Source organism: Marmota monax, unplaced genomic scaffold (genome assembly GCF_021218885.2).
Source record: "Marmota monax isolate L192 unplaced genomic scaffold, Marmota_monax_Labrador192_F-V1.1 WCK01_AAM20220418_F8-fsc00012, whole genome shotgun sequence".
In the NCBI taxonomy this organism is placed as follows: domain Eukaryota; kingdom Metazoa; phylum Chordata; class Mammalia; order Rodentia; family Sciuridae; genus Marmota; species Marmota monax.
This window is the reverse complement of record NW_026695227.1, coordinates 9,504,760-9,528,346: the sequence shown is the minus strand read 5'-3', so window position 1 is coordinate 9,528,346 and position 23,587 is coordinate 9,504,760. Positions and strand designations below refer to the sequence as shown.

General features: G+C 35.5%; 1 protein-coding gene and 1 long non-coding RNA gene across 12 annotated transcripts in view; one reads left to right on the top strand and one right to left on the bottom strand.

Annotated features, from left to right (window-relative positions):
* The window catches only part of Abcc9 (ATP binding cassette subfamily C member 9), a 129,947-nt gene that overhangs the window by 30,661 nt on the left and 75,699 nt on the right, over positions 1 to 23,587 (top strand). For all 10 annotated transcript variants that reach the window (XM_046436378.2, XM_046436380.2, XM_046436376.2 and 7 more), the window contains 6 exons: positions 1,295 to 1,335; positions 2,233 to 2,375; positions 8,991 to 9,099; positions 13,090 to 13,197; positions 20,423 to 20,495; positions 23,259 to 23,364. In XM_046436378.2, coding sequence (XP_046292334.1) covers positions 1,295 to 1,335; positions 2,233 to 2,375; positions 8,991 to 9,099; positions 13,090 to 13,197; positions 20,423 to 20,495; positions 23,259 to 23,364 — 580 coding nt within the window. The remainder of the gene's footprint in view (positions 1 to 1,294; positions 1,336 to 2,232; positions 2,376 to 8,990; positions 9,100 to 13,089; positions 13,198 to 20,422; positions 20,496 to 23,258; positions 23,365 to 23,587) is intronic.
* Positions 7,265 to 18,409, bottom strand: LOC131423888 (uncharacterized). 2 transcript variants are annotated; one of them, XR_009226000.1, is made up of 4 exons: positions 18,226 to 18,409; positions 16,923 to 17,022; positions 16,717 to 16,841; positions 7,265 to 13,168 (listed from the first exon to the last, which is right to left on the bottom strand). It is a non-coding gene; the product is annotated as an uncharacterized LOC131423888 (long non-coding RNA). The 2 variants fall into 2 exon arrangements; XR_009225999.1 differs by lacking the exon at positions 16,923 to 17,022.

Sequence of the window (23,587 nt, the reverse complement as noted above, 5' to 3'; positions counted from 1 at the left end):
GAATCCTAAGTACTACACAAGAACTTATATTTGATAACTAATTTCAGGTTATACATGCAAAAGCAGTGTGGTTCTGCTGTGGACAGTGGAAGGGACAGTTCATGAGCTAGGATGCTTTATTTTAACCCAAATCTTCTTCTCTTGAAAAACTGAATTCTAACACTCACTATGCCATTGCCTGGCTCTGTGACACTTCACTTAATCTTTTGGACCGTTGGACCCTAAAATTCTATGACTTATGAACAATATCATAATAAATTGCCAACTTGGCATTTTTATTTTTATTTATTTATTTTTTAAATATTTTTTTGACACAACATCTTTATTTTATTTATTTTCTTTATGTGGAGCTGAGGATCAAACTCAGTGCTTCACACATGCTAGGCAAGTGCTCTATCGCTGAGCCACAACCCTGGCCCAGGCATTTTTATTTTTACAATGACTTTCAAATGCTAGTATTTTAGCCTAAAATATGAGTTTTCCTTGTTTAAATTATATATACCATGCTTATCAATGATAATGACATATTTTCCTGGAGAGAGATTTAAATAAGCAGAAGGTCTAAGATATGGAGTTAGTTTATTTACTGAAAGATACATAAATAAAATTAATATCACTACTGGTAAGCAAACTTCCAAAGTTTTGTCAAATTCTTTATCTCTTTTTATTTTTTTTTTTTGGTATTGGAGATTGAACCGCAGAGCATTTAACCACTCAGTTACATCCCTAGCCCTTTTATATATTTTATTTAGAGACAGGGTCTCACTAAGTTCCTTAGGGCTTCACGAAGTTGCTGAGTCTGGCTTTGAACTTCCAATCCTCCTGCCTCAAATTTCTGAGCTGCTGGGATTAGAGGTATGTGCTATGGTGCCTGGCCAAAATCTCATTTTTAATATGCATAGTAACCCAATTTTCATGTTTAAATTAGGTTAGTAAACCAAACAAAATAAACTGTAAAGCCTCTCAAGAATGCACATTTGTTAAATTCTAATAATTTGCATCATTAAAGGATTATTTTATCCAAGTTCCATTGTTGTAACATTTCATAAGAAAAAATAATTCTTCAATAAAGAGAAAGAAATAGTTTCTGGTTAAGAATAATATGTGGGAGCTCATATAACCATAGAAAAGGAGATGCCGACTGGGAAATGTTTGTGGACTCCAGACAAAGTGTTATTTAAAACGCTTTGTCTTCCTGTCTTCAAGGAATAAAGTAATAATAGATGATTAATTAAAATTACTGAAAATGTTTTCACAGTTCAATGAAACTAATGTATTTAATTTCTTTCCACAGTCTTCATGAATGCAGCAATTCCCATAGCAGCTGTTCTTGCTGTAAGACACTTTTTTTTTCTTGTAGAAATGGAACCAAGTCAGTGTTTATAAATGATGTAGGAACAAGAATGTGTGGGTGGTAATATATATTTCTTCACTTCTGCCATTTCCTTCTTTGAAATTTCCATTGCAACAGTTCTAGTCCTGGTTTTTGTAATCATGACACTGTAGACATTTTGGCCCATTTAATTCTTTATCGTAAGGGGGTGTTCTTGGCATTAGGATGTTTAAGAGCATCTCTGACTTCATCTATTGGATGTCAGAAGCACTCTCAGTTATGACAATCAAAAATGTCCTCAAAAGTTGGCAAATGTCCCCTAGGAAGCAAAATTGATAATAGTTGAGAACTGACTGTTCTAATCTCAATGACTTGGCTTCTATACATTTTTACAAAAGATGGTGCAGAAAATGTTAAATAATTCCATTATATTTCATGCTAAAATAACAAACCCAACAACTGGTATTATTTTTAAAAATGTTAATAAGTCTTCATTGAACACCAAAACTGCAGGCTTAATACAGATCCATCAACCAGGAGAACATTCTTTTTTCTCTAAGCATGTTTAGTGTAGGTTGGAAAAAGCCTGAAAGGCTGTTAACGATTCTGAGTTTTCTATCAAGTTATTCCTCCTACTCAGTAATTTGACAGAAATCAGTTTCCTATTCTGTAACTAGAATGTGTCCTGAATTCCTCACACATTTATTGCTAGGATGACATGTAAACCAGTAAGAATTCATCAATAGAAAGTATTGTTTCAGTTAGGGAGTTTGGGATAAGGTAATTTGTTTTCACAGTTGCAGAGACATATGTTAGTTTTATAAAATTTTATGTAAGCATGTGTGTAGCTTTCTCCAGCAATCACTAGAGAGATTTCTTTCTTTTTTTTTTGTGCATAGACATTTGTGACCCATGCATACACCAGTGGGAACAAACTAAAACCTGCAGAGGCCTTTGCTTCACTGTCTCTCTTTCATATCCTTGTCACACCACTATTCCTGCTCTCCACAGTGGTCAGATTTGCAGTCAAAGCCATCATAAGGTATGCACTAAAATGTCTGGAATTCTTTGCTTGTAGAAACAATATGTGCTCCTGGTAGTAAATTTGAAAAGTTGTGAAAAATAACATTAAAATCACTACTCAGAGATAATCATTGTTAAAATGTTGGTATGCTATCTTTCAGTTCTTTATTTATTTCATATAAAAGTGATCATTTTAAAATTTGAAAAATGAACTTCTGTAATTTTTGGCTTCTTCTTTCAGTTATTGTTTTTATTATGTTCCCTTAGTTTTAGAATACTTGAGGTTTACTGGTTATTCTGTAGTCCATTGTTTGTAAGTATTCCTTAATGATGATCTTTATTTTATTTTTTAAAATTTGTTCTTTTTAAATATACATGACTATATATTATTATACTCTGCTAGAGTGTAATATTCTGACATATTATATGTACATGGAGTATAACTTATTGGAATTAGGATCCCATTTTGTGGTTATATATGGAGTTTTATTGGTGGTATGTTCATATATGAACATAGGGTAGTTATGTCTGATTGGAAAGACAATGGAATGACATGACGATCTTTTTAATGGAGATTTAGAATGCTTCTGTTTTCTCCCTAACATATAGCATTGAGATAAACAACTTTGTTTGTCTTTGCACTTTTCCCTGATGGTTTTGGTTAGACTTACGGAAATGATGGTAGCAGTTCCCATAGTATGCACATCTTTAAGGTCCTTGCTGAACATGGCTACGTTGTTCCCACTGAGGAAGTGGTAGTAGGTCAAAAGGTGTGTGTGTATGTGTGTGTGTGTGTGTGTGTGAGAGAGAGAGAGAGAGAGAATTTATTAATATGTTCTACTGAAGCCATGCCAATTTATGTTGTACTGGCAGTGATGGAAAATATTCCCATCTACACTTCATATTCTGTTTTAATTTTAGTTAAATCAGGCAAAACAACAACAACAACAACAACAACAAAACAGGTTCATAGTCTGAAAACAGAAAGATATGCAGAACTATTTGGTGTTTTGCTCATTTTAATATGCTTTTAGAGTGTTTACAACCAGTGTATTCTTTGTCTTACTTTTATCTTCCCATAATGCATAACTGTGAATATGGATGTGATGTGATAATGCCAATTTCCTAACCATTTGAAAGCATGTTACCAAGCCACATGTACTACACTGTGTGTAGTGTAGCTACTGTATTCTAGATTCTATTATAAGCAAGGAAGCCTTAAAGTGGTATTTTTGCTATACAATTTTTATAAACTTTATAAAATCTCAGCATATTATGTAAACAGTCATTATATTTATATCTGGCCTTTGAAAAACATACCTAAATGTTAGAAAACTGGAAAACTGAGGCCTTAAATATATGGAGTATGCTTTTTGCCATTGAGAGCAATGTAGATCATCTCTCATAAGATTTTAAAAATGAGATCATTTTCATGGTATCTATGTATTAGTGAGAAAAATAGTATTTAGTGTTCAAAATACCAGAATCTCCAGTTTTAGGCAATAGTTTACATTGACTTACCAGGGGTTTAATTCTAGATAGCATTTAAATGCATATAAATTATCCTATTATAAATTAAGCTCTGCTAGAATACAGTGGTTATCATAACATAGCTTCAATCCTGTTCTCTAAGTTGTGTCATTAATAACATTTCGGAAGCTGTTAGAGTTTAAAGCTCAGGCCCTCTGGCCTCATCTGCCCTCATTTTCTTTTCTTATTGTTCTGTCTTCTGAACCACTTGCATAGATCCCTAGCCACACTGTGCAGCACCACTTCCAAATTAGGCAGTGCTCTGGAAGAGAAGCTACTTCAAACAATAAAATTGATAGATGGCCAGAGTCTGCTATTTTGGTCCTTATTTTCATTTTCTCCACTTAACTGCTATCCCTTTCATGGTTGCGCTATTAATTGGAATTTGACTTTGCACTCTAAGTGGAGATAAAAAGCAGCTGATGACTTACAACAAAAAACTCCTCTGAAACCAGGAGGTTATCAAACATCAAAAGGACTCAAAGAGTTGATTTGAAAAAAAAAAAAAAGATAAAAGTAATCCAGGAGTGTTTCTCAAATCCACTGTATACAATTCTGCTGTAGTAAATCCTGGTACAGTTGTGGGTGGATAATGTCCCTTGTGTATTTCTTCATAGCATTCTCCCTTCTGTACATCTCAGAGAAAAGGCATTTGCCAATTTGATAAAGACCAGTCTATGTTCAGGGCTCAGTTCCAGATTACCCAAGCCATAGGCCAAATAGACTCTGCTTATACAAACTTGCTTTTCTAAAATGACCTTCAGTGGTTGATTTACGGGTCCTACAGAGATGGCTGGTCAACAGAGGATGCCAGTACTTTTTCCCACTGTGTGTTGGTTCTGGGAACCCAAATGAACATTTTCCCAGTGTTGATTGGGCTCAGCATTTTCCTCTGTGCCTGGGAACCCGTGATCAGTCTTTGATGCCAGTTGGCCCACAGTGAGTTGAAAGGCCTGTTTATAATCGGAGACTTTGGTCAGCTGATTTTGAAATCTCCTCTTCAGGACTGTGGAAGTCATAAGTTCTTTGATGCACTCTTAATATTTGGTGGGTTAGAATGGGCCGAAGCATACTCCCAAACTTGTGTCATGCATGCATGTAAGAAACTTGGAACCTTTTTTACCAAAGGAAAATTCCATGCCATGTAAAATTCTCTGCTCCCAGGAAATTTTATGTTTTCTTTTGAAAAAGTTTATAATATATTAAATGTATCAGAATATTATATATAGTAAATACATATTTAAATTTAAATAAATATTAAATAAGTATTTATTATATACATATATATGATAAAAGAAAGAGGCAAATATGCTTCAGGCTGTCTTCTTAAACCCACAGTATCCTGTGTTTGAGTTTTCTGGACATTTTATGGTACAGAGTTACAGTCTTTATTTGCAAAACAGACTGAATAAAAGCCACTCTTATTTAAAGTTTTAAAACACTTGAACAAGAATGAGGTCTTGTTTATTGTTTTTTGTTTTCCATGATGCTGTCTTACTTCTCTATTTGTTTTATTTGTTAGGAAATAACTTATGTGTTGTGCTTTTCTGGAGGAGAATATGTTGTATCCCATAAAAGCAATGTGAGTTTAAGTATCTGGTACTTGATGTATAATTCAATATCTATGTCCAGAGATATTATTTGCCAAGGAAAAAAAGTATAAAACAAATTCCTCACTTTGTTGGGAAATGACTTTGTGTCCTTTCTCTCATGTACCTCTCCCAAAGGAATTTATGCTTGGCTTGTCTCCTGCATTACCTTCAGTCAAATAAATTGTTACTGATATTTATCAGATAGCATACTTATGCTTTGGCTGGGTCTCTATATTTCATTTTATAAAATTTCATAAATCCTATTGAAAAAACATGCAACTGCCAGCAATGAAATCCATTATTTCTAATGAATAGACACTTGTCCAAAGTGCCCATGTTGTGTTTAAACTCCCAAAGTAAACTTTGAGAATTGAAAAAGTAACATGTAAGACTAAATCCTTAAATATTTTTGTGAATAATCTAAACAAGTGAGAAATTAGTAAAATACTGAACTATAGTGGCTATGGAGGCAGGATAGCAAATTGGCAATGAATGTACTTGCTTTCAAATCACAACCATGGAATACTCATTGTTCAATCACAAGTAAATTGTTTAGTGTCTCTATAGTGTAGCTTCCTCTCTTATCAAATGAGAAGGATGATATCACCTGCTTATAGTGATTGAGAAAATTAAACTAGATAGTCTATTAAAAAGTACCTAGTGCATTGCCTAAATACTTTATATATTTTGCATATCTCCATTTATGCATTTACCACCACTGTGCTCATTTCTACTTCATGCCTCTGAGCATCTTCTACAGGTCGGCATTCATTTGTGAATGCTTTAGTTACATTGCTAGGCATTGGGAATTGCAAAGATGAAGAGACAACTAAAATGTACAGGGAGTGCACAGTTTGGTTGGAGAGACTAGGAAGGGAAAGTAATTCTGATATGTTGTGTTTTTTTATGAGCCTTACACAGAATGCCAAGAACCATGTGTGAGGACTCTTGTAGCTTACTGAGAAAGAAGGGAGACTCTCTGGTTAGTGAAGTTTTGAAGAAGGTGGTAGCTCTTTCCCAGATTCCTAAAGAATACATAAGACTTGACCAGTTGGAGGAAAAGGGGAAAGGTACTTTATCAGAAGGAGCCAAGATTGAGTAATTAGGTGAGAAATCTTGGTATATTCAGAGGACTAAAAGTGGTTCTGTATAGCTGGAGAAAAGATTCTGATATGAGAAGGGAAGTAGTGATGAGCTTTTAGATGATGCTAAAGATGCTGAGAGACGAAGGGTGCCATTTGTTATTTTAGGAGAAGGACTGTTACATGATTAGATTTGCATTTTTAAAATATAACCTTGGCAGTGTGGTGAAAATTACTTCACCCTTGGTCAGGATTCATGCATTTTCCATAGTTGTTTTGTCTCTGTGATTCCTGAAAAGACCTCATATGAACAGGAAATGCTTTTTGTATTACCCATTTATTCATTCATCAGACATTAACTTGAGGAATTGTTATGTTATATTTTAAATTGGGCTAAATTCTAAAAATGAAAATCTTTGCTCGTAAGGAGTTCACAGTCTAATGGGAGATATAGATGTGAAACCACCAACAACAAAATAGCAGCACAGGGACTTTTCAGCCAGTGATCCTAGGTCAAGGGAAAGGAGAGGTTTAGAGAAGGGTTGGTATTGTTCATTGCAAATGGAGTTCCACCATGGTATGTTACCAAGAGGAGAGAAATTTCTCCCCACCCCCAATTAAGGTCAGGGATCATTGTTTCCTGATGTTCAGCAAGATTGAGGCTCATTTATTTCATAAAAGCATTAGTAAGATTTGTGTGTATACCCAAAAAGTGAACTGAAGAATTGAATCAACCAGTTTTACTGTCTGAATCATTAGTTTATTTCTTCTTTGATTCATTGAACAAGCATTCATGGAGAAATGTGTGCCAAATGCTGCTAGACTTGAAGATACAGTGGCACATGAATTTGGCCTCCTCACTTCTCTTTCTGTTCAGGGGAATAGTGCAAGGTTGTTTACAGCCATGATTGACAAATCTGTGCTCCTTAAAACCAAATATCTTCAAACCATTAGAACAGAATGACAACTAAAACCTATAAAAGTACAGAAGGGATTTCTGCCATTTAAGACAAATAAAATGCTATTTCATAAAGCATTTCTAATGCTGAATCTTTCCAGTCTATATGGCCAGACTTTCCTAACAAAGACTCAAAGAGATTATGCAAATCAAAGTTTTCCTTAATCATCTCTCTTAATTCCCTGAAAGTACAGTTTGGAAGCTAGTGATTAGACTGGCTCAATGGATGTTATCTATCTTTATGTTTCTATGATATACAAAGTCAAGGCACTTGAAGATCATGGTTAGCAGACTGAATTAAACTTAATTTATTTTATTATCATGTCACAAAGGCAAACTTGGCAGACCTATCTGGAGGCAGTGAACTTGACTACAAGCTCAAGTGAAATTTTAAAAACCATAAATAAGTGAACCTTTTATTTTGAATATATATTTTCTAGTTTCCTATGAAGGCAACACTTCCCTTGTAGTTGATGCTGTGCCTACCAGTGAGTTTGTTCACTTTCAGTTAGCAAACAGGCTGGAAGAGCATTTCTTTTCCTTTGCAACTTCATAGGACTTAAAGTTCTTTTCTTTAGTATAATATTCACTTATAGGAGGATGTTTTCAAATCATGCTATTGTTTCTATTGTTACTTATTTTTGTTCCTGATCTTATGATATTGTTTGAGTAAATTACAGTGAAAAGGGTAAGTGAGTCTTATGCCTGGTTTAAGGAGACCGCAGAAAAGAATGTTTGCAAATTGTTTGCAAAATGTTTCTAGAACAGGGCCTTTCAAACTGTAAATGTACTTATGAAGCACCTCTGAATATTATTAAAATGCATATTTTGATTCACATGTTGGAGAGGGACATGAGATTCTGTTTCTAATAAGTTCCCTGGTGATGTTGTTTCTGCAGGTCCTTGGCCAATGCTTCGAGTAAAAAGACTGTAAAAGGCCCTCTCATTGCCAGGTTTAGAAAATATGTATAAAATAGTGCTTAAGCCGGATTCCTCAGTGGTCAGGGACCCTAAGTGATTTTTAAGTAGGTTACTTAACTGCTTTATGCTTAATTCCTCTCATGTGTAAAATTAGAATTATAAGAATATTTTCCTTATTGGTGGTATTGTTTTTAATCACCCTATTCCACCTTCCTTTTTGGCCCCACTAGTTTTGACAGAAAATATAGTTACAAATGACAACAACAATAAAAAGAAAGAAAGAAGTTCTATTAAATTTAGGATGATCAAGGTTCTTGTTTTTCCTGAGATTTTTCTGATATTGGCATTGAATGTCTTGTCCTAAAAACCGGTCAGTCCTGGGCAATTTAGAACATTTGGTCAATCTAGCTGAATTTCCAGATGGTCTTGAGAAATGATTTAGAGAGCCTGTTCACCATGGTACTGAGTGAGAGGAAGGTTTGTTTGTTTAGGTATTTTTGTTGGTGGGAGTTTTACTGCTAATCCTTGTTCTGTTTGTTTGCTTTTTGCAGTGTTCAAAAGCTGAATGAGTTTCTCTTGAGTGATGAGATTGGTGACGACAGCTGGCGGACCGGCGAAGGTTCTTTGCCTTTTGAGTCCTGTAAGAAACATACCACAGTGGTAAGTGCTTTTCTCACTGCAGAAGCTGTGAATGTTCTTGACAGAATGGATGGTTTAATGGGGATGCAATTAGAAAAGTTGTAAGCTTTATTTTTAATCTCTATGAAGAAAAAATTCTACCTGCTTCTATATTAAAAAAATACCTCCCAAGTATAAAATCAATAAACAAATGTATGAGGCTATAAAGCTTGTCTTTATATATGATGAAATAATTATCCCAAGAGGGGCAACATGTGTTCAACTCAAAAGGAAATTAAGAGGGTATTTGATCCAAGCTTTATATAAAAACAATATAAAATAAGCCTATACCACATTCTTATTTCTTTTAGTTATAGTATACTTTTTAATTTAAAATATGCTTTCTGATCCATTATGTAGTTTTATCTACTTAATATATTACAATACATTGCTACTTTCTTCTGCACATATTGAATTTGCACAGTTGTGTAGCTTGAACAAAGTCATAAGATTAGCAAGGGGTGGGGTCAGAATTAAAACCTGAATCTATGACTTGTAGACTGGTTAGTTCATTCATCCTTGACACATATATTTACTCAGTTTTACATAAAGTCTGTAAACCCTCAATATTAATTTGACATGTATTACATGCAATACAAATAAACCATTTATAATGTATTTGCCTGGTTTTACAGACTTATTGGCTGCCCTGTGCTTTGTGCCAGGACCTAAAGATGTGGCTATTAACAAGGCACCTGAGAGGCACCTGAGATCTTTACTTTCCCAGAGTTTGCTGTCTTAGAGTCAAATAACAAGTTTAAAACATTATATAAATGCACTGTGTGAAGAAAATAAAAGAACATTACACGAATGGGATACTCAAAACTGGGTGGTCATTTATAAAAGGGCTTCTCTGAAGAGCCATCATTTGAGTTGATACCTGTGAGACCTATAGGTACCTGTCCTACAATGGGATATTGGTAAACAAAAGGAACACTTCAGTCAGGAGAACAGGCATGTACGAAGATCTTGAGGTGGGAATTATTTCGACTTATTTTCAGGAGACAAAGATACACTATGATTGGAGCCTCGTGAAGAAGGAAAAGTGAGACAAAGTAATAACAATGACTGAGTCCTGTACACCAGAAGAATTTGGAGTTTAGTAGCATGCAAAAAGAAGTCATTGGCAAGGTTTAAAGTAGTGAGGTGAAATCAAAAGGTGTGTTTTATACATGATTTTGAGACACAGACATCTAGAAAGAGGCATCAGCACTGAAGATGTAAATGTACAAATCATTAGCCATTAGAGAATATTGAAATCAGTGGGACTGGATTATATCACTTTCTTGAAGGGTGTGTCTGAAAAATTCTGAAGAAATTTTTAAAAGTTATATGTATATTTCATAACAGTAAAGTGGAGAGATTTTATTCCAAAATGAGTCATGTTATCAGTTAATATTAGTTACTTGTGTAATGATTGGAAAAATATGAATATATTTACCATTTATGTGGCCCAACAAAAATGTACTTGCTGTCTTCTGACTGGAGAACTTGGAAAGCCTTTACAAGAAAGTTAATCTATATTAAATTTTCTTTCGTATCATGTTTTAAGTTGCTAAAAATAGTTAAGGCAGCACTTGGCTATATTTAGCCTTATTGTTTTTTTTTTCTACTTTTCTGGAGTTATTTATTTTTTGCTTTCTTTCAAGTAGTTTTATTGGGCAGGTATGATTTTTGTCTAAGAAGGAACTAAAACCATGCTTACCTGTGCTGTAGTAACAATGCATGTTTGCCATTGGGTGGATATAGACATAGGAACAAGAATACATTACAGAGTGACTGTAGTTTTAGGCATCAGGAAAGTCAAATATTTGATTAGAACAAGCCTCATCACACTTTGGATGAGCTTAGTCTACCAAAGAACCCATTAGATCATCTTTCAGAGATGTGGGGATAAGCAAAGTGAGATGACCTCAATAAAGGGGAGGTAGAAGGTTGAGTTCATGAAATTAGGGAAATTTGAGTAATATTTTTTTTGTATGAGATGAAGAATAGGAGAAAAATTGAACTGAGATAGGTTTTTGGAAGGAAAATAGAATCCTCTTCAGATGCATCCAATATCTTCGGGGTTATTGAAACCAGACCGGACTTCTGATGTCTTTCAGGATCATTCATCACTGCTGATGCGCCAAACCACAAACGACCAGCTTTTTTAAATGGAGAGAAAAAAAATCTTTGTGTTTGAAAATAACACTAATGGAAACTCCTTCTTGAGCGCGCTTAACATTCTATGTATTCTGTAAAAGCTTAGAGCTAAGTGGTTTTGGCTGTAGAATCTCCATGGAGAGTTAGTGACATTCTAGAGCCAGAGCCTCTTCAAATTACATCTATGGGACTCCAGCTCAAATCTCTGTCAACACATCTCCTCTTCCCACCCTCTCCTCAGTTTCGTGAAGTCATTCCTTTTGAACCTCTGAGGGCAATGCTACGATAGAATTAGTGACACCAGAAGACAGTGCATTTTACACATAGGTGGAGACCTGTTGTGTAGGGCAAATATATGTATTCTAAAGAATAATGACTTTCTGCAACATCTCATGTAACGCACTTCTAGAGCTATCTGCGAGGGCTGTGGAAAGGAAGAGCAAAACTGGAATAAAATTTCATCAACACACACATACTCTCTTTTCTAAGTTAAATATGTTTAGTATTTTCTATGTGATGTAATCACTGCTAGTATTTTACTCTCAATTTGCTCAGTGATTTTTTAAACTGTGTATTTATTTGTATGAAGCCTAGCATTGTACTATTTGATAGTTTGATGGTCTATTGGGACACCAATTGATGGAAATTGGAAAAGCAATATCTTGTTTGGATTAAATTACTGATTTTTTTAAAAGAACATTTCTAATTCCCATAGTAAAATTCAGTGGATTTTTCAAAAAACTAAACCTACAATTCCAAGTCAAAAATTTTTTTAAAAAAATTTTCACTATTCCAGAATCCTTTGCTTTTTAGATAATTTAAGTTTTAAAGTATATTACTGTTTAGTTTTCATAATTCCCAAGAAATATTTGAAAAAGGCAGATAGTCATTTATCTTGAAATACTTGTTTGCTAACTTCCTGGAACTAATTTTGAGCTTAGAAATTTTTCCAAGTTAGAGGTTTATGTAGCTAAATTTTTACCTTCTCTTTAGAAATTCATCTCTAGCTATGTGAAATCAGCATTGGAGATGTAAATGTTCAAGTCATTAGCCATGTGACTTCAAACATGTGAAATTAAACTCAAAATTAGAGAATGAGAAATTTCTAGTTAGACTTCAGTTTACTTCACATTTTTGAAGATGATCTCTCTCACCACAGCAGTCTTCCTCTCTAGAATGCTTCAGACCATTAACTAGAAATAGTGCAATAATATTTGACATAGAGTAGATCATCCTATAATACTTAGGAATCTCCTTATGAAACATTGGTTATCTTTCAGCAAAAGATCCTGAAGGTTTTTGCTTTTGCCAATCCACAGTAGATTCATGTGTAGAACATTCTGGTTTATGTGAGTGAATCAGACTCTAAATCCTCATGATTCCAAGAATGATCAATAGTACATTGCTGGAATGCTTATAAGCCCAGTGGGCCTAACTGATGGATTCTAATTTGACCTGAGTTAATCTGATAATGTTTTGATAGGACACACAGGTTTTTATTTCCTAGATAGATTCATCCACATTGCTGGAGAAAAAATATCCAGATCCTTATTTGGGATTCAGTACTTCACCACCATCACTTGCAAGTACCACATCTTCTTTTCATTTTTTTTTATAAGAGGCTAGAGAATTAGGTTTCACATCATAGCTCAACATTTTTTCATTATTTGCTTTTATGGAGAAACCACTGAAAAAATCATAACATGACATTCACTTTACTTGTTTCTTTTTCTTGGAATTGAAGTAGCAACGTGTTAATGTTCAGCAAAATCTCAATTTTTTTTTTCATAAAGCTTCAACTTGTGTTCTTTTCTATTTGGAATGTAGCAGCCAAAAACTATAAACAGGAAGCAGCCTGGGAGATACCACCTGGACAGCTATGAGCAATCAACAAGAAGACTTCGTCCTGCAGAAACAGAGGATATTGCAATAAAGGTTATTTTATTTCCTAGATTTGTACACAAAGAGAAACATTTATGTTACTCTTTTATGTTGAATTTCTGCAAAAGTGTCCCAAATTGTGTCCTCAAAATCTCTATACAGTGGTAAGAATCCTAATAGTACTTGGAAAAAAATCCCTAGATTTTTTGTCCTGTTTTTCCTGTTTCCCTAAATGTTTTACTGTTCTCATCTCTTCCTTGCCTCCCAACCACAGGTGTAGCTCCAGCAGTATGATTTGGTACCTGGAAAATGAGCCTTTCTGGTGAATCTGCATTAAAGCTAGTATATAACATATCTCTGTGTTGTATGCTGTGGGGAGTGCTCTTGCATACATAGATTTATAGAGAACACCAATATTATAAACCCAGACGAGGAAATAACTTGTAATTGTTTTCAACCCAAAAGGCTTAAGCCAGCGTTATATGCCTTCACTCAGCTTCCTATCACGCCATCCTGCCTGTGGTGATCTCATTTCACACTCAGCTCTTTATACCCTCCTTAGGCTTGTGTGCTTAGGTAAAACTTAGAATAGGGAACCTCAGAAATGCAGGCTGAGGGACTGATGGCTGAGATGAGTCCCAGATAGAAGTCAGAAATGTGCAGGCCCTAGACCAGCTCCCTGCAGCAGCCAAGGGACTCTGGACATTAGAACCACCAGAGTCCTGGAACTAGCCCTCTTAGAAACCTACTTACCCTGGCTACTTCAAGTTTTCCAGCTCCCCTGCACTGTCCAAGGCAATCAGACAGCAAAGGAGTCTCAGTGGGGTATATAGTAGAGCCAAGAGTTACATTTATTTCTTGCTCTCCTTGACACCTGACAACACCTGTACCACAATAGGTATGCCACAACTGTAGCAAGTCTGTCACTGGAGGAAGAAACTAGTGCTAATCCCACCTCTAGAGTTTACTGTGCTTCTGAATAGCCACCATAGTTTCAAACTCACCTTTAAACTCCAATTTTTTTTTTATTCCTAGTGAAAACTCTTAGGTCCTAATAATTCATTTATCTTTTTGAGCTGTGTTTTATTGTGAAATACAATATACTAGAGATCATTACATATTTATATTTGCAAACTTCCTTGGAAATCCCTGGAATGTACATCTTCGCACTCTCTCATACCTGCCCCTGCAGATATAAATGCCATTTTGACTTTCATATGTCCTTTTAAAAAAAGCATATTTTTAGTTTTTTAAGTTTAAATAGGTGTGTATATGTGTGTTTTGCTTCTTTTGTTAAATATTATGTATGTCTAATTTATTTGTGTTGCTGTGTGAAACCATAATTCTTTTATTCTCATTACTGCATAGTATTCCATTGTATGAATGTACCAGCACTTTCTCATCTGTTCTGCTTTGCTGACTTTGAGGTATCTCTCAGTCTGGAGGAACTATTATTAATGATTGCTGAATATTAGGGTACATGCATCTCCAACTTTCCTAGATAATGCAAAATTGTTTTCCAAAGTGATAATGCCAGTGAACATGTCTACCACCATGGACTGAGAGTTCCAGTTCCTCCATGTCTTCACCAATGCTTCTGATTTGCTGCCGTGTTGTATGCTAGGGGAGAAATGCAACTATATTTTACTGAGGTTTTAATTTGCATTTTTTGTTGTTACTGCTGATTGTCGGGTAGAGCATTTTCTCATATAGAGGTGCACCTCAACTTATGATGGGGTTCTGTCCTGGAAAAACTATCATAGGTTGAATATATTGTAAGTCAAAAGTGCAATTAACACGCCTGACTGACTAAATGTTATAGCTTAGTTAGTGACATGGTGCGCTGCAGACCATCAGATGTTTTTCCTCCTGATCACATGACTCTGGCATGTGCTGCTGCTGCTGCTGCTGCTGTTGCGTGGCATTACAAGAAGGCATAGCACTGCACTTCACTAGCCCAGGAGAAGACCAGATTGAACGTACTGTTTCTACTGAATGTGTATGGTTTTATATCATCAAAAAGTAGAAAAATAATTATGTCAAACCATCATTAATGGGAGACCGTGTGTGTGTGTGTGTGTGTGTGTGTGTCCCCATTTGGAGTTGGATTTCCTCTTTTGTGAATTGCCTCATTATATTTCCCTCTCCTTTAAAAAAAGAAATTGGCTTCTGCTATGTTGGCAATTATGTATGTGGCAATATTCTCCCACTCTGTAGCTTGGCTTTTCACTCTATTGTAACTTTCAATGAACAGAAGTTCTTCATTTTTTTTTCCCGGTACCAGGGATTGAACTCAGGGGCACTGAACCACTGAGCCACATTCCCAGCCCTATTTGAATTTTATTAGCAACAGGGTCTCACTGAGTTGCTTAGCACCTCGCCATTGCTGAGGCTGGCTTTGAACTTGTGATTCTCCTGTCTCAACCTCCCAAGCAGCTGGGATTACAGGTGTGTGCCACCACGCCAGGCCAGAAGTTCTTAATTTTAAGATAGTCTAGTTTATATAAGTTTCTGTTTATGGTTAATTCTTCTATTTATTTATTTATTTATTTATCTAGTAATTTATTTATTTATTCTCATTTAAGAAAACTTTTCCTACTCAGGGGCTATGGAGATAGTTTACATTAGGTCCTAAAATCTTTGAATCTATACCTTTCACTTTTAGTACTTTTCCCAGGAACACTTAAACAGAACCACATCTCAGCCCTTTTTTATACTTTATTTAGAGACAGGGTCTTGCTAGGTTGTTTTGGGCTTCCCTAAATTATTGAGACTGGCTTTGAATTGCAGATCCTCCTGCCTCAGCCTCCTGAGTCGCTGGAATTACAGATTTGTGCCACCATGCTCAGATCACTTTTAGTCCTTTAATCCACTTATGATCAATTTCTGTGTTTAATATTAAGTAGGGATGTGATTAGTAGAAAAATTAGTAATAAATAAATTGTAAATTTTGCTGGGCATGATGGGGCACACCTGTAATCCCAGTGGCTCTGAAGACTAAGGCAGGAGGATTGTGAGTTCAAAGCCAGCCTCAATAATTTAGTGAGGCCCTATGCAATTTACCAAGAATCTGTCTCAAAATAAAAACCAAAAAGGGCTGGGATGTCGCTCAGTATTTAAGTATCCCTGGGTTCAATCCCAGAAAAAAAAAATCAGTAGGAAATTTAGTACTAGTTATTTCACTACTTTTGGTAATATATCAGTAAGATCTTATTTAATTTTAAGTATGATAACTCATTTGCCCTGGCCTTATATATTAACCACTGTCCCTATCTATCTTCAAATACAAATCAAGGATATATTCATGTATGTATTTATAGCATGCAGGTCTTTATTTTTCTATGGCCTATTTGCCCAGGTTTTCACTGTTTTGGTTATTATAGCTTTCTATTAAATACTGATATCTAGTAGAACCTTATTGCTTAGACATTATTGCTATTCTTCTTCTTCTGTTTTGGGTTTTTTTGTGGGGGGAGGGGGTACTAGGAATTGAACTCAGGGGCACTCAACCACTGAACCACACCCCAGCCCTAATTTTATTTAGAGACAGGATCTCACTGAGTTGCTTAGTACCTCGCTGTTGCAGAGGCTGGCTTTGAACTTGAGATACTCCTGTCTCATCTTCCTGAGCCACTGGGATTACAGGTGTGCACCACCATGCACAGCATTTTTGCTGTTCTTCTTAGTTATGCTTCACCCTGTGGAGGAAAGAGGTAGACCTCTGGGCCCACATGTCTAAATTTGTATTTTTCTTATATTTTGACTTGATGTTTCCTTACCTCTTGCTTAAATGAGATTTTTCAGAAATTATATTTTATTCATCATTTTTACCCATTTCCAGCAGGAAGAAATAGACAAAGTTCTGTATAATTGCCCTGCCTTTAAAATTAAAAAAAAATTAATTCAGATGAAATCCACATAGTAGCAATTAATCATTTTAAAGTGAACAATTAACATCCAGGATGTTGTGCAATCACCTGTACCTAGTTCCAAAACATTTGCATCACCCCAAAAGGAGACCTTACACCCATTAAGCAGGTGCTCTCTAGTTCTGCCTGCCCCTTGGCACTGTCAACCACCAATCTGCATTCTGTCTTTATAGATTTGTCAGTTCTGGATAATTCATATAAATGGAAGCATACCATGGGTGACTTTTTTGAGCCTGTCTGGCTCTTGCCTTTAATGCTCCCAGATTTACTCTCCAGCCCCAACGTTATGGTTCCAGCTCTAAGCACTTGACACGAGTGCTTAAACAAGCTTATATCCTTGCAAAATAGGTAGTGTTGCCATAGCATTTATGTGCTTTCAGTTTGCTTAAATGTTTTTATGATAGTTTGCTCCATCTAACTGCACCCTGACATTCTGTAGCATGCATGACTGCATTTTATTTATCTTTCGTGACGGTCATGGCTGGCTGAGCAGAGGTTTGAACTCTCCTTCATCCTCCCTCTATCACAAACCCTAGTATAATGATCATTATTGTATCCATCCTTATGTAAACCTTACATGCAAATTTGATGTGTTAACTGGTTTCCCAAGGTCAAACAGCTAGTTAGAAAGCCAAGATTTTAACCCTGCTGGTAGAGAAATGAGTGCATTTTGTGCAAGGCAGGAGGAGATGAAAGTATAAATTTTAGCAGAGGAAATTGACATTGGCCTTCTCCCTGTCTTTCTGGAATGGAGGTTGTGTCCTCTTTTACTTCTGTGTAGCATCAGTACAGGAGGTGATGCTACATCTTTAGCTCTTTGCTGTTATTTTCAGACCATGTCTTTCCCTCTGGTGAAGCTATGGCATTTTCTACCCTTCTCACAGCTCTTAACAGAGGACCTCTCAGTCACTCCCCTACCTTGAATGAGATGCTAACACCTCTTGCTTATTCCATCATTCTTCCTTTGTATTAACTCACATGGGTGTGATTTAAACTTCTAAATTCACAGCCTATCTTGCATCCAGCTCAGAAATCCTTTATCTACTGTCACTCCACTTGCAGGACCTCCCCTTTGTTCACCCTTGGTCACCACCTGAAACTGCTCCCCCTCTAACATCTTACTCCATGTCACTGACAACAAAATGTTACTAACCAGTCACTGAACAAAATCCTGATCTCGAGCTTTCCCAAGCATTCACCTTCATGCTCATTGTTTTTTGACTTCATTGAAATCTCCAGCATCTTCAGCTCCCCCGACTTTTTTCTCCCAGTCCTTTATTACACTTCTGTAGCAAACTAACTTCATGACTTCTGCACATCTATAACCAGGCTGCTGAGTGCCATGGATAAAATGACACAAAGGCACTGCTTGGCACAGATTTATTATCTCCAGTTTCAGTGACCTTCAGGAGTTCTCATGATCATTGCACATGCCTCTCTTCAGCATTATTTTCCACACCTACAGTATCTATTCACCTGTCACCACGGTCCTCCCACCTCCTTCTCCCTCTTTTCCTCCTCTTTCTGCAGATAACCTTAGCTCCCAATGTACTGAAAACCTTGACAGTGTCACATGGAGCCTCTCAACTTCATGCTGGCTCTCTTCCAAATGCATCTATTTTGGTACCTCTTTTAGCTTCCTTGCCTGCTCTCTAACAAAGGGCTCCTCCACCTCTGAGGCTATATAATTTCTTTGCATGTCATTTGTCGTTTTGCTACAGTATCTTCAATGCCTGCACCAGCCAGCTCAGTCCCTAATTTCTCACAACATATTTTGTTATTTTCTGATCTTTGGTCAATTCTTACTGTAGTACTTTACCCAGAAATGCATTTGTTGACATTTAGTATGTTTTCCAAAACTAGCTAAAGGGCCTCTTCTTCCAAAATTTTTTTTGACTCATCCTAGATAAATGATTTCTTTTCTGAACTGCTATTGCTCTTATTGCCTGTCCTATTTGGTACTGATCCTGTGCTGTCTTGTAGTACACTTATCATATGCATCTTGATGGTGGGATAAGTTTGGAGACATGCATCAAGCAGTTTTGTCCCTGTGGGGACATCATAGAGTATGCAAAACAAGGTGACTACAGCCTCACTAGACAGTATAATTTTACCAGGCTGCCCTTTTCTACACAACCCATCATTAACAGAAGCATCACTACACAGTGCATAATTTGTCTTTCCATGGTCTGTTTACTTAATCAATTGCAAGCTCCAAGGAAGCAGGGATGATGCATTCATTATAACTTCTTTGTAGCCTACACCAGTCCTCACACAAAGCCTCACACAGCAGGTGCATAGACAATATATGTAAGGTGATCAACCATTCTGCCTGTCTGTGCTCCCTCCTTCCATGACTCATCCTTAAATAACTACATGATAGTCATTAATGCTGTGCCATACATTGTACAAGTTAGAGAAGACCTGCGGAGGAAAACCCAACCTTGCCTTTTCAAAGTTTTTCATCCTTTATTTTACAAAGATCTTTTCTAGGGCAATATTTAGTTACAATTTAGATGGCACCAATTCTTTTCAAAAAATTCCTAAATAAGAATGTGCTCAGAAATTTCATCATTTGTGGTTTTGAAATAAAATTCTAACTTAAGAGCTAGGCATATCTTTAGTTCCCCCTGACTTTTCCAGCACCTTTTTTGCTCTCGTCTTTGTCTGTTTCACCTTCCTAATCCTTGGGTTCTGTTACATCTCCTTTCATTTCCCATTTTTACAACTATGAAGGTCATCAAGTCCACATGACCTACTAAAGCAAATAGACTGTTGGGATGAACGTAGGGTCTTGTGGACACTTATACCACCCAGCAGTGTTGCCTCATGTCTGTGTTTATTTCCTGCCCCCTTTACTCTTTATTTTAACTTCGATGAACAATGGTCATTCTACATCTTTAGGAATTTCATTAATACAGAGTCTTCCTCAGCCCATAAAGTCATTTTGTGAGAAAAATCTGTGGTTATTTCTGTTCTTCATTTTATATCTTCGGGATTTGGGGAGTTGTCTTAGTACTGAGAAAGTAATTGGTGTAAGGATTTCTTTGGATAATATTTGGGATGATTAATTTTAAAGATGCTCAGATACAAATGATCCAGTAATCCCAAACTTTTAAAGAAAATCCCTGTGATTTTTAGCATTCTTCAAAATATCACTAATTGAAAGATCCTCCTTTCACTTTGATTCTTCTTTGTTTTTTATTTATACCACTAGTTACAACTTTCTACTAGAATTTTTACCATACCTCATTTTGAAAGTCTCAGCACTATAAAAAGAAAATACATTGAAATTAGAAATATTCTGTAGTCCACATAGATGACTTAATTTCTGTATTCATATTCTCTAGGTCACAAATGGATACTTTTCATGGGGCAGTGGTTTAGCTACATTATCCAATATAGACATTCGAATTCCAACAGGTAAGAGTCCTTCGTTATACATTGTTATACTTTGTTATACACATGTACATTTGTAATTGTTATTTTTTAGAAAATATTTATTTTTTAGTTGTAGTTGGACACAATACCTTTATTTTTATTTATTTATTTTTATGTGGTGCTGAGGATGGAACCCAGGGTCTTGCACGTGTGAGGCAAGCGCTCTACCGCTGAGCCACAACCCCAGCCCCGTAATTGTTGTTTATAACAATCATAGTTTTCCAAGATAACTGAGCTTCACAAAAAAAGGACTTTTAAAGGACACAAGCAGTTGGTTAGGATTACCTATTTGTACCATGTTGCTCATGAGCTGCTATATCACTGGAGGATGACTAGAATGATAAAGCCTGCCTTTCAACACAAAAGACAATCTTTGAACAAGTTATTTACTGCTGGTTAGTGCCACTTAAATAGTGGTATAATTGATTTCTCATTTTGAGTGCAAAAAGCTTTAAAAAAAAGCACATATGTAAGAAAACTATTTTCTATTTCTGAAGAATACTGATGAAGTTTTCAAGATATTTAAGACTCAGTTACCCCATAATTTTATTAATTTGCCATTTATTTGTTTATTTTTAAAGTAAAATAGAGAAAATGGCATTTCTTTTTTTGGTATATTATTACTTGTTTATTACTTATACTGTGTCTTGTTCCAAGAGAAAATAATATTTCTTTGTACATAAATACCACATTTTCTTTATCTATTCATGTGTCAGTAAACATCTGGCTTGTTTCTCTATCTTGGATATTCTGAATAATGCTACAGTGAACATGGAGTGCAAATATATCTTTAAGGTCCTAATTGTAATTATTTTGCCTCTACACTGAGATGTGAGATTGCTGAATCATATAGTAGGTCTGTTTTTAAATTGAAGAACTGCCATTCTGCTTTACATAGTGGCTGTACAGTTCTGCATTTCCAGTAACAGTCTATAGGGTTTCCATTTCCCCACATCCTTGCCAACACTTGTTATCTTGTTTTTGACAATAACTATACTAACAGGTGTGAAGTGATATCTCACTGTGATTTTGATCAGCATTTCCTTGATTAGTGGTGTTAAACATCTTTTTATATACCTGGTTACAATTCCTATGTCTTCATTGGAGAGATATGTATTAAATTCCTTTGATCATTTTTTAAATTGTGCTATTTCGCCCCCCCCCCCCAAATATTTTCTCCTATTTTGTCAGTGAATTTTCCCGCTGTTGATCATTTTCTTTCCTGGGCAAAAGGTTTCTATTTTGATGTGGTTTTACTTTTCTACTTTTTGTTTTGTTGTTTTTGATTTTGATGTCAAATCCAAGAAATCATTGCCAAATCATTATCAAGAAGTTTTTCCCCTATTTGTCTTCGAGGATTTTTATATTTTTGTGTCTGGCAGTTTAGTCTTTAGTTCATTTTGAACTGATTTTTGTGCATCATGCAATCTATCAGTATAATTTCATTTTTTTGTGTGTGAATTTTATTTTCCCAACATCACTAGTTGAAGAAACTATGCTTTCCCCATTGCATTATCCTGCTGTCTCTGTTGAGGATCTGTGGTATATGTGGTTTATTTCTGGGCTCTCTCTTTTGTTCCCTTGGTCTCTTTGTTTGTCTTCATGTAGCAGGTACCTCACTGTTTTGAATGCTGCAGCTTTGTAATTGTATTTTGAAGTAAAGAATTATGATGTTTCCAGATGTATTCTTATTTCTGAAGATGGCTTTGGCTATTTGGGTCTATTGTGGTTCCATATGAGTTTTAGTTAATTTTTCAATTTTTGTTAAAAATGCCCTTGGGATTTTGATTGAGGTCACATTGAATCTCTAGATTGTGTTCTAAAGTATGGACATTTTAACAATATTAATTCTTCAAATCCATGAACTTGGGATATTTTTCTACTTATACTTGTGTTGTCTTCAATTTTTTTTATTACTGTTTTGTAGTTTTTAGTGTACAAGCCTTTCTCCTGTTGGCCATGTTTATTCCTAACAGTTATATACGATGAACAAACTGTCCATAAAGGAAATTTAGAAAACAATACCATTTATACCCAGGTATTAAAGAGAAAAAATAGAAATAAAGCCAATAACTTTATTTGAAATATCTGGATAATTGAATAGAAATATTTATTTGACATGGCCTAATGGTCAGTAGGTTAGTACTTCTCCGTAATATCTGCAGGCCCAAGTGAGAATTTAGGGGGAATGTCTTAGTAACTTAGTTCAAATCACTTTCACCTCATTTATCTATTTTACTCAAAACTTCCTTTTTCTCCTGAGTGAATTGAATAATAAATTTAAAACTAATCTAGATGATTTAGGAAATTATTTCATTGCAGTCTTTAACAATTTCAGCAATTCTTCATTTTAAGATAATAAGTTAAGACCTACATATTTTAATTTTTCTTTTCTTTTCAACAAAGACAGATACATCAAGAAAGGAGCTATTTAGATGACTTTATTGCTAGAAACCAGACCAGGCCCTTCATAAATGTGTTTTTATAAATGTGTTTTTTCCCAGTTAGCTGAACTGCTAATTTTTTAATAAATTACAAATCAGTTTTGAAATGTGTTTGCCGTCTCTTACAACATATGATGGCATCTGATAATAGTCAATGGATTTCTAATTTCTGCTGTTAGGTTTGTCTCCTAGATTAAGTTATCTCTCCTCTTGGGGGCCATCATTTCTAAATGTGTCTTAATTTATTTCAATGAAAGTTACTTTCCATCTTCTTTATTATCTTTTTGTTTTGTCTCTCTAGGTCAGTTAACCATGATTGTGGGTCAAGTAGGATGTGGGAAGTCCTCTCTCCTCCTCGCCATCCTTGGTGAGATGCAGACACTGGAAGGGAAAGTGCACTGGAGCAAGTATGTGTATTTTTCAGTGGTTTCTGTTGTTCTGTTACATATCTGATAATCTTTCAAGGGAAATATTTAGAGTAATAGACTCCCATGTTATGAGTGTGAGAACCTCTTACAAATAAGCACAGTTTCTAAAAAAAATTAGTGGAAACCTTAAATGTCATAAAGAAAAAGTTTTAAAATGATTTATTATAGAGGTTTAGAATGGTATAAACTAGTATGTTGTAGA